General features: G+C 43.7%; 1 protein-coding gene across 1 annotated transcript; it reads right to left on the bottom strand.

Moving 5' to 3' along the window:
* Positions 1 to 1,099: 1,099 nt before the first annotated feature.
* TARM1 (T cell-interacting, activating receptor on myeloid cells 1) lies at positions 1,100 to 9,972 on the bottom strand. Its single transcript, XM_053360938.1, has 5 exons — positions 8,888 to 9,972; positions 8,288 to 8,572; positions 5,803 to 6,090; positions 2,794 to 3,054; positions 1,100 to 1,616 (listed from the first exon to the last, which is right to left on the bottom strand). Exons 1-5 carry the CDS (start codon positions 8,970 to 8,972, stop codon positions 1,477 to 1,479), a joined length of 1,059 nt encoding a protein of 352 aa, XP_053216913.1. The 5' UTR covers positions 8,973 to 9,972; the 3' UTR covers positions 1,100 to 1,476.
* Between the last annotated feature and the right edge of the window lie 1,117 nt (positions 9,973 to 11,089).

Genomic DNA, 11,089 nt, shown 5'->3' with positions numbered 1-11,089 from the left:
CCTCCAGGTGACCCTCCCTGCCCCCTACTCAGTTAAGTCTACCTGCACAATACAGCCACTCCACGAGGCTTTGTCAGTGGGTTCCCTGCAGGAGCGTGGTCCCTCAGCAGCGGCCCTACCATGACAAACCCTTGATACCAGTCATGCCCTTCCCCACGCAGTGGCGCCAAAGCAGGCTACTTCACAGCAAGGCTGGCTGTTAAGGCATGTATTTCTTAGTTCTTATCTTCCATCCTCCTCCCCCAAATGCCCAACAGGCAATTGTCTAAGTTGGCATGACACACCATTATTTTGCATCTAAAAGGACAGAACAGGCATTTTCCTTCCTCTCACTTGCACAGTCGTGATTTCAACCAATCATTACAGTATTTCTATCCACCAGTGTGCCCTAACTAGCAATTTATACCAGCCCCCTCAAACAGTAAAGGCAAACCTGGCTAACAGATTTTTACCTGAGAAGGCAGTCATTTTTAATATGCTGCAGCTGCCCCTTCTCTTGTTCTGCCCCCCTACCTTCAGGCAGAGAACTCTCCTCTTCTGGAGTTGCTCCCTTTTTTCTAAATGGTTCTTATTAACAACATGATAAAAAATGATCACATAATTCATATTGTGCCAACACTATGGTTTATCTAGCATTCCAAAAGGAGACAAAGGACCAGTTCTGAACAACAAAGAACACACATTTCATTCTGTCCCTCCTTTCAGTTAATATTCATTCAATCATTTATTGTTATATCCTGCCCTTTGTCTATTCTGGAGCACTGGATGGCATAACATTATAAAACAGGAGTTGAACAACATTGAAAATGAATAAAGCATCTAGAGTTACAGCAAAAAAAAGCAAGAGAACAGAAGCTGTATATAACTACAGGATCATGCATGAAAGCAATACACTTCATGATGAAAACACTTGAACAAATAAGAATTTCTGCTCCTCTCACTGGCCTGAGGTGCTAGTGTCTATGTCACTCTGGAAATCAGTTGTGTGAAGGCCGAGATTGTGGTTACTCACTGGTGAGGCAAAGGCATTCTCTGCATGCCCAGGAGCAAATTCTTCTTGATAGTTACTGGACATGATCTAGGGCTGAATTATGCTGAATTATGCTGGTCAAAACTGGTTCTGAGTTCTGCCTCAGGTTCAGCAAGGGGTAGGGGACCTGTGGCCTTCCAGATGTTGCCAGACTACGGCTCCCATCATCCCTGACCAATGACCAATGGTTGGGGCCAATGGGAGATGGAGTCTAACAACATCTGGTGGCCTGCATGTTCCTTATTCCTGTAGGCCAAAGCTCCTGTTTCAGAGGAGCCATGATGTGGTGACTGTGAGGTAAATTGGTTGAGGACTGCAGTCTGACAATCTCTGTGTGTGGTTCCCAATCCATCATTATGTTCCTTCCCATCAAAGCAGTCACTGGAACTTGCAATTTCAAACCAGACTTGGTCAGCTTAGCGGGATCCTGCTGATCCAGGATCCCTTCATTTGGCCCAGCTCTCCTGATGCTTCTCGTTCCACCATGCTTCAGCTATGAAGAACAGGGCTAATAAGAGGACGCAGGCCCCGATCCCAAGTCGCAGTGAGTTGGCTGAGGTGAAATCCGTGGCCTGGGAATGTGAGTCTGGAGAAATTAGAAAACGCATATCAATGTAAAAATAGTTTTCGGTATACAGCAGGTTTTCTTCTTTCATCAATCACTACGCAGCCTGAGAACTGTCCCCATGAAGATGGATTTGCCCCTGAGCAGGCGGCAAATAAATGGGGCATTAGCACTACAGGAGCCGCCTTGAATCCATTTGCCTGTGCTTGGTTTCCTTGGCAGCCATTAACTGGCAGTGCCATCCTGTTCAAAGGGCTTCTCCCAGCTAAGTGTGCTTATCACTGCAGCCTGAATCATCTGTGCTAATATAATCTGAAAAGGGCAACATTCCAGTGGCGACAATGACACCACCAGAACCATCGCACAGCAATCCTTTACATACGTGGAAAGCACTTGTCGAGTGCAGGGGGGCGGGGGAAGAGAAGTGGCGTGACGTCTAGATGTGAAACATCACATGAAATTATTCCAGTGCTGTGTTCCTTTATGGAAAAGCAGCAACTAATGGTGGCTTCTTACTGTGCGTCCCCTGTAAGCCTTTCAACCACATACATGCCCGTGTGATTGCCACAGATGAAAATTTGCATACAGCTGTATATTGCTTTTTCCTACAGAGTTTTCCATGTAGGGAAAATAGCGACATTAAAGGAGACATGCGACATGACCTGTCAATCAGCTTGCATACCAATGACCAGCTGTGGGTAGCACCAAAGGACAGAGTGGTAAACCTTGTTTTGCTGCTACATAGGACTGTATGTGTTGTCCGTCCCACCCACCCCACACCCATCCAAGTTATTTTCTGTGGGAATATGCTTGTGTTTGATTCTCCAGCCAGTCATTCATTTTGTGGGCATCCACTCAACCTCACAATATCTTCCATACTTCCATATTCAAATCCATTTTTAGATTGGAAGCTCCTTGGGACCAGGAACTTATCCTCTTTTACTCTGTAAACACCATGAATGGTACAATTATCATCATCACCTAAGGCTGTGCACGATACCTTTATAGCACATTCAAACCACTTTTATTTACCTCAAAGAATTCTGGACATTGTAGTTTATCCCTTGCAGGGTTACAATTCCCAGCAAACTACAGTGCCCAGAATTCTCTGAGGGCAGAATGTGTGTGGAATGTGCTTCAAAGGTACACAGGCTAGCTCTCTGCTAGTGTACACTTCTCCCATCCCCCCTGGACTCACCTTCTGTCCACGCTTCAGTGTCATTGAGCTGATATTCCTTATATTGGCAGCTCAGCTCTCCTACGGTAATGTTAATGGCCTCTTCTGTGAGGTTGAAGCTTGCAATCGCCCCATCTTGCCAAGCTCTGGTTTCAGCAAAGAGCTGCCCACCTTGGTAAAGATAAAACCAGCCCTCAGCAGCAGAAGGAACTGAGCAATTCACTCGATATCTTCCTGCAGAGTCCACCAACACCTCCAGGTAACTGAGGACCACAGTTGCATCTGGAAGAGGAGAAGTGTGAAAACAAAAAGATATAGCTTAAGGGATGCTCAGTGTTGATCTGGCTTTCTTTCTTTTTCTGAGAATCAAGCAGGACTCTCAGAATGCCCCAGGATACAAAAGATAAATGGAAGGGCAAGGAATACATAAGCAAAATAAATTGCAATTCTTTAAAGAAAAGAATGGACATGATTAAAATGTGACCAGTCCAGTCTTTCCCTAACCTATCCTTCCCTCCCCCGCAACCTTTGGCACTTTGTGCAAAATTGGGAACTCAAGTGTAAAACGCACAAAATCTCCATTGTAGGATCAGGATAGTTCAGACATCTTAGTAAAATCTGAGTACAGTTCAATTAATATTAATGTTTCACTTCTGGGTTATAGGGCTACATTCAACTGCCTTTTACTCAACAAATGCCCATTAAAATTAATGACCATGCCTACGTTCCATTGCTTTCGGTTGCCTATCCTGAGTAAAAGTTAGCTGAATACAACTCATAATTTATTTTTAGCTGTCATCTGCTTTTCGGGCTTGGGAGTCCTGGAATGTCAGCGGACAAATGAGGTGGCTGTAGCTTTTGTCAAGAAATGCTTTTGCAGACCTATTTTCTTGATTACTGGAATTTTCTGGAGTTTTCTATTTCCAAACTATGTAAAAAGTAACAAGTCCATGAGTTTTAATGCTGAAACTCTTCCTGTGCCTTGATTGTGGGAAATTGGGAAAACATTTGCAGATAGAAAGATGAGAAGTCCTCTGCTGGCATTATAATTAGGAGTTAAGTATGCAAGCTGGGGGAGCACTGAAGACGACTGTTGCTAGCTCAACTCCCAGGATGCATTCCTTGTCACTCTCCAGCTTGTAGAAGATGCACTAGGTGCCCTAAAGCCCTAAACAGCCTTGGCCCAGTATACCTGAAGGAGCATCTCCACCTCCATCGTTCAGCCCGGACACTGAGGTCCAGCTTCGAGGGCCTTCTGGTGGTTCCCCCACTGTGAGAAGTGAAGTTGCAGGGAACCAGGCAGAGGGCCTTCTCGGTAGTGGCACCTGCCCTGTGGAACGCCCTCCCATCAGATGTCAAGGAAATAAACAACTATTTGACTTTTAGAAGACATCTGAAGCAGCCCTGTTTAGGGAGGTTGTTAATGTTTGATATTTTATCGTGTTTTTAATATTCTGTTGGGAGCCACCCAGAGTGGCTAGGGAAACCCAGCCAGATGGGCAGGGTATAAATAGTAAATTATTATTATTATATAAGGTGGGGAGGAACTTTCCGTAATGTCCTAAAGCACATGAGGAACCTCCATGGGAGGGGGGTGGCTTTCTGCTTCAGAAGTGCACTGTCCATTAGTTGGAGGGCAACAGGGACAGTAATGGGTGTGTGTGGAGGTTGAACCATTGTGCTCATCCCTGGTACAGTGGTACCTCGAAAGACGAAATTAATTCGTTCTGCGAGTTTTTTCGTCTTGTGAATTTTTCGTCTTGCGAAGCACGGATTCCCTGGGTATTAACGCTTTTAAGAAAAAGGAAACAAACTCGCAAGACGTTTTCATCTTGCGAAGCAAGCCCATAGGGAAATTCGTTTTGCGAAGCAACTCAAAAAACGAAAAACTCTTTCATCTTGCGAGTTTTTCGTCTTACGAGGCATTCGTCTTGCGAGGTACCACTGTACCCCACACTCATGTATTAATTATAATGCCTGAAGAGAGGTGTCTAGCTAGCCCAGTGTTGCCCTTCCTCCAAGGAGTTTAGGCTGATGCACATTGTACTGCCTTTTATTCCCATGGTGTCCTCGTGAGGTAAATTAGACTGAGACAAAGTGGGTGGCCAAGGGTTATTATCAGTGAGCATCATGGCTGAGTACGGATTTCAATCCGGGCATTCTTGTTCCCAATCTGCCACTCTATCCAACACATCACACTGGCTTTCTGACTGTGAATATATTGCTTAAATCTCAATCCAAAAAGGATGGTGGCCCATATCTGCATCAGTTCAGTTCCCTTCCTCTCAACTTCTGCTGTCTACTGTTATGTACTGAGTTGAATAGGATCCAAAATGCAGCAGTCTGATTGGTCCACAGGAGCCACCCAATCCAGCTCCAGGTGGGAGTGAATCCACAACCTGATTGGCCTACAGAAGAATCCCGGAATTAACCAATCACAAGGGGCCCATTGTGTAAATAATGTATATAAAGCAGACATTTTGGGGAAACTGGCATTCCTCACTACTATGAGCTGAATAAAGAGCATGAAATCCACACTTGTACAGTGGTATCTCAGGTTACATACGCTTCAAGTTACATACTCCGCTAACCCAGAAATAGTGCTTCATGTTAAGAACTTTGCTTCAGGATGAGAACAGAAATCGGGCTCCAGCAGCACGGCAGCAGCAGGAGGCCCCATTAGCTAAAGTGGTGCTTCAGGTTAAGAACAGTTTCAGGTTAAATACGGACCTCCAGAACGAATTAAGTACTTAACCTGAGGTACCACTGTATATTTCACTCCCAAACCAGCAAGTCCCATCCCTAAAACCACTCCTCCACCTAACAAGGTTCTCTCTCTCTTTTTTTTTCTGGCAGGGATCCTTTAGCAGCTCCACAACAAGCAAAAGTTCAATGGGTTCTGGTTTTTCCCATGCCAGAAAAAGAAAGAAAAACCCAGCCAATGTAATTTCTGCTTACCATATGTCTGCTGAAGGCACAGAAAAAGAAAGTTGGAAATTCTGCCCCCAAGATAGCAAAAGGTTTCCTCACCGATAACTCTCAGCTGCACTGGGTCACTGGCGTTTGACCAGATGATGGGCTCTATGGTGCTGTGGTAGTAACAGGTATATCGGCCTGCATCGGCCATGGTGACATTCTTCAAGGAGAATTCAGCAGTGTCAGAGTCCCCTCGAGGAGTGACCTCTATCCGAAAGTCCCTGGCCTGGTAGAGGACAAAGTTGACCCCTAGTAATGGAGCCTGACAACAGACAGTCCAGTCCTGCCCTGCAAGGACCTCAGTACTGGGACTCGCAGAGATGGATGGCTTGGGGTAATGGTCTGTGAGTGGGAGAGAAAAGCTTGTTTACTGAGCCTCAGACCTTATTCTCAGCTGTTAATAAAAATAGTAATAGGTTGCTTCTTTTTGCATAGTAATACAAGGTGGCTGAAAAAAATATCAATATCATTTTTAAAACATTCCCCATAAAACAACAAAAACCAATTCATATCAAAATACACAAGCTGCATACAGTGGCACCTTGGTTCCCAAACACCAAAACCCCGGAAGTAAGTGTTCCGGTTATCAAATGTTTTTTGGAAGCCGAACGTCCGATGCGGTTGTCGACTATTGTTTCCGGGGCGCCTGCAACAATAAGAAGCTGCACCTTGGTTTTTGAACATTTCAGAAGTCAAACAGACTTCCAGAATGGATTGAATTTGGTGCTTTTGTTTTTGCTGTTTATTTTGCGTTTTTGTGGTTTTTTCAGTTAATTTGTTTTTGTGACTATGTGGAACCCAGTTCAGCTACTGGTTGATTGATTGTGTGACTGTGGAAATGGATAAAAGCCCCCCGCCCCATCCAAACAATGATTATAATCAGTGCAGGTAAGAATTTATTATTATTATTATTTATCATCTACAATACTGTCATATTTATTTTATAGTGCAGTACATTGATTATTGCTTTCATTTTATGGATCAATGGTCTTGTTAGATGGTAAAATTCGTGTTAAATTGCTGTTTTAGGGGTTGTTTTTAAAAGTCTGGAACGGGTTAATCCGTTTTGCATTACTTTCAATGGGAAAGTGTGCCTTGGTTTTGGAACGCTTTGGTTTTGGACAGACTTCCAGAACGGATTTGAGAACCAAGGTACCACTATACTCACTATACCTTTAAAGCATGCTTGAAACACACCCACCCTCAGAGAAGTCTGGGCACTGTAGTTTGTTAAGGGTGCTGGGAATTGTAACTCTGTAAGCAGTAAACTAATGTGCCCAGAATTCTTGGAGGTTAAGAACGTGCTTCTAATGTGCTTTAAAGGTAGATAGTGTATTTGCAAAATGACAACAGTAAAAACAGTAGCGACAAACCTTTGGAAAGAGAAGGGGTTCAAACATACTGCCTTTGTGTGCTTGTCTGTTTATTATTTACATTGATATTATAAATGTGCTTAAAACAGCTTGCAGTAGAACAACAAAAATGCAAATCAGTACAGTATATGTTTAGAATAGCTCAAATACTAAATCACTTCAAAATATAGTATGACAATCCAGCAAATAACTCTGTGTGATTATATGAACATTGCAACATTTTAAAGCCATCATAAAATGAAATATAAATCATTCAAGATATCAATTAATTACAAATATAATGCACATTCCAGTGCAGTTGCATGTCAACAATAATATAACCAGTAGCTGCTGCATGGCAGGATCATACCAAATGGTACAAAAACTAGCAATGTATGTGAAAATTTTCATAGAGGCTTAAATGTTTATGTTTCCATAGTGACCAGAAGCTTGAACATATGTTATAAAATACATAGTAATAAATAGATCTATACTGTAAAGTGTACAAATGATTTGTAAATGCTAAACGTTTAAAGTGCATACATTTCATAGCAGCTTGATCGTGTAAGTATAGGGTATAGTATAAGCAATCCTAGGGTTGCTATATTCCTGACACTCACAAAGTAAGTTGACCTTTTTTTAAGGAAGACCCAAAATTGTTCAGCTTTTGGGGAACAAACCCTTGTTGTTGAGGTTTTTTAGGGAAACCTCCCCCCAAAATAGTGATTTTAAGCTTTTGGAGCTGTTTCTGTTGCTTTTTCCTTCGCGTTGTCATATACACAGGTTTTCCCTGTCATTGCAGATTTGGCAAAATTCCTCCGATGCCATTTTTATACCCGAAAACCAGGACATGTCAAGAATTTTCCTGACGTATGGCAAGCCTAAATAATCATAACAAATGTTCAAAAAAATCAACCCCTTCTCATCAGCCTTCCTCACAGGGTGTCATCTTCATCAAGGTCAAGATCCTGACTGATGGAATCCAACAATGTTGGGAGAGCCACAGGTTCCTCATCCTTGCTAAAGGCCAGCATCATTGCCCTAAGTCCTTCACTACCATAAAGTCCTATTCCTGGACCAGTCCCAGTCCCACTGGATCTCACACCAACCCTCCTGCACCACTTTGGGCCTATTATTGCACATGACCTTCCCAGTATGGTCACTGAGTTGTACGGCCCAACACTTACCCTCTGTGATGTTTGCAGGGCTGCTGAGCGGGGAGCGAATGGGCTTCCCTGCCTCCCAGATCTCATAGCTGCAGCGGAATTGGTCCCTGGGCCCAAAGTTGTGCACCTCAAAGGTCACTTCAGATTGGGTGGGCAAGGCTTGCTTTTCAGCCACGGCCTCCGGGCTCCCTCCCTGGTACAGGTAGAACCAGCTGCCGAAATATGCCCCTTGAGCCGTACATCGGAGGTGGTGCTTCTCATCTGCATCCGGAGCTTGGAGCCAGAAGATGGAGGGCTTCGGCAGGGCTGAAAGAGAGAAGGGCCGACTGTCAAAACCCAGGAATGCTGATTCAAGATCCCATGTCTACAGTTCCCAGGATTCTTTGAGGCATGTGGGCTTTGAATGCGCTTTAAATGCATGGTGTCTACGCAACTCAAATCCTCGCTCTCATCTAACTACCCACCCAGCCGGGTTTCATCAGGCAGCAAGAAACATCTTCAGATAGCCCTAGCCACTTCTCTCCTCCTTGCTGATGCTGCTGCAGTCCCAGAATTCAATGCCCCTCTGATTTTACCAGCTGAATAGATACTTCCCACCCCACTGAGCTCAACCGTACTCACAGATCGTAAGCAGTAAGAAGGGGAGAGTAACAGGCATCCTTAAAACATGCAGAGTCCTCAAATAAGAATCCGAGTGTCTGGACATCCCAGTATATAAATATGATGCCCAGGAAATGATGATCCATCATCAGTCATAATGTTGGGTTGGGGGAGAGAGAGAGAGAGAGAGAGAGAGAGAGAGAGAAGGAAAAGGACAGTTCCCTTTCTGACAAAGGCAGCAATAAATGGCTTCTTGTTTGATGTTTTCAGTTGCTCTAAAGACAGGGGTATAATTCTCAGAGTGGTTTAACAGTCAATTCCTCTTCACAGGGTACTCTGGAAATTGTAGTTGTCTGCGGGGAATAGAGGCCTCCGGACAACTGTCAGCACCCTTAACAAACTTTAGCACCCAGAATTATTTGGAGAAAGCCATGACTGTTTGAAGTGCTTTAAATGTGTGGTTTGTGTGGCCTAGAGGCAGCGAAAAATTGGAAGCCAGAGATTTGGTAAAAGTACACTGGCTCCTTTCTGTAGCTGCAGTATCCTCCTCCCCAACTTGCTTCTGCTTCAAGGTAGCTTTATAAGGAAAACTTCATGCCATATGCGTCTGCAATAATTTTGCCACACATCGTACACACTCAGCCTTTTGTTCTTTTGTCTGTTGTTTCAACAACAGCACGGCTGCACATCCCTGAAGGCAACATCTTGGCAGCAGTCTGCTTTCAACAAATATCTTGTTCTGCCTTTGTGCACACTATTGCCAACTTTTGCTCACACAATGCAGTATGGACTGCTATCTAAAAATAAAATCATGCCTACCTATGTACACACACCAACTTTCATATTTCATTATAGATCTGTGGGTGCTAAATGCTTGTATTTAATAAATGTTAGAATTTAATTGGAACTGGTATGTTAGAACTGGGAAATAGCTAGACCAGTGGTTCCCAACCATTTTTTGGCCATGCCCCACCTAAGCATCTCTAAAATCCTGATTCCCCGCCCCCCACCGTGACATATACTGTAATTCTTATTATTCAAAAAGTAAACTCCTATTCACGTGGAGGAAGCCTAAAAGGCCATGAACTGTTAATAACACTTTCTCAAATTGCCCCCCTAAAAATCAAATTGCCCCACTGTGAGGCGTGTGCCCCACGTTGGGAACCAAGGAGCTAGACCCAAGTGTGCATTGGGGTAGTAAGAGGTGTGATGGACCCACCGATAAGCTTGTGTTATTAGTACACGTAAAAGCTAGTTAAGTAGGCACACTTCCTGGGTTGTGTATTGGACAGTGTAATCCTAGCTAATTTGACAAGTGCTAATGAAGTCAGGCAAACTTGGGTGTTAGAATGCAAATGAATGGGGTCCTCCCTTTGTAGATAAAGCAGAGGGGAAGTAATGTAACCAGGAGGCAGAGAGAGCATCATTAACTATGAACCCCAACATTTGGGATCCTCTCCAAACTTTTGTAGGGTTTTGTAATCATTTTGTAGCGTTTTGTAGAACGATCCATGTATTTTGTTTCGCTCAACAAATATCAAATGGGGGTTTGTAGTTAACACCCAGAAATCCAACATTGTCCAATTCACTCCAAACCTGTGTCAATGTTTTATAGTCATTTCAAACCCCACAGTTTGTAGCGCCCCCACAACTGAGTAATTGATATTCAAACCAGGGGTAACTTCATTAACTACAAACCCCAGAATTTGGGATCCGTTCCCAACTTCTGCCAATGTTTTGTTGCCGTTTTGTAGCTGTGAGCTCCTCCAGCGACAGTTTCAGGTTATGTGTGTGTGTGTGTATAATCCATATATAATAATAAAACACTATAGCCTCCCTTGTGCCCAATTTTCTGAAGGAAACACAAACCCCATGCAGCCATTGGTGGAGACTATGGCAGCATGTAACAATATCAAACGTGTTATGAAGCATGTCACATATCAAACTTGGAGTTTGCCTAATGGCTGGGCGCCAGACCAGGCCTTCAACCTGGGAATAAATGAAGTGATAATAAGGAAGGGCCTCTTGGTTACTTGAGCCAGCTGTGCAACACATCTGGCAAACAGCAGCAGAGCTCTCAAGATGCAAAATGTAGACTCTCTCAGTATCTGTCTCCCTTCCCAAGTGGTTTTGCCTGAACTGGCAAATCTCATAATGGATGAGTAATAGAAAGGGAGGCATGTGTGCGTATAGAAACTAACTTCCTTTAAGATGGTTGCTCTC

The sequence above is a fragment of the Podarcis raffonei genome, chromosome 13, assembly GCF_027172205.1.
Source record: "Podarcis raffonei isolate rPodRaf1 chromosome 13, rPodRaf1.pri, whole genome shotgun sequence".
NCBI lineage: Eukaryota > Metazoa > Chordata > Lepidosauria > Squamata > Lacertidae > Podarcis > Podarcis raffonei.
This window is presented reverse-complemented; position numbering and strand designations above follow the sequence as displayed.

Excerpts from the sequence above, each read along its gene's own strand:
- TARM1 (XM_053360938.1), bottom strand. The coding sequence starts at position 8,972 with ATGTCCAGACACTCGGATTCTTATTTGAGGACTCTGCATGTTTTAAGG. Across the intron at positions 3,055-5,802 it reads AGTGCAGCTGAGAGTTATCG|ATGCAACTGTGGTCCTCAGT; the intron begins GTGAGGAAACCT and ends CTCCTCTTCCAG. Across the intron at positions 1,617-2,793 it reads CACTGAAGCGTGGACAGAAG|ACTCACATTCCCAGGCCACG; the intron begins GTGAGTCCAGGG and ends TAATTTCTCCAG.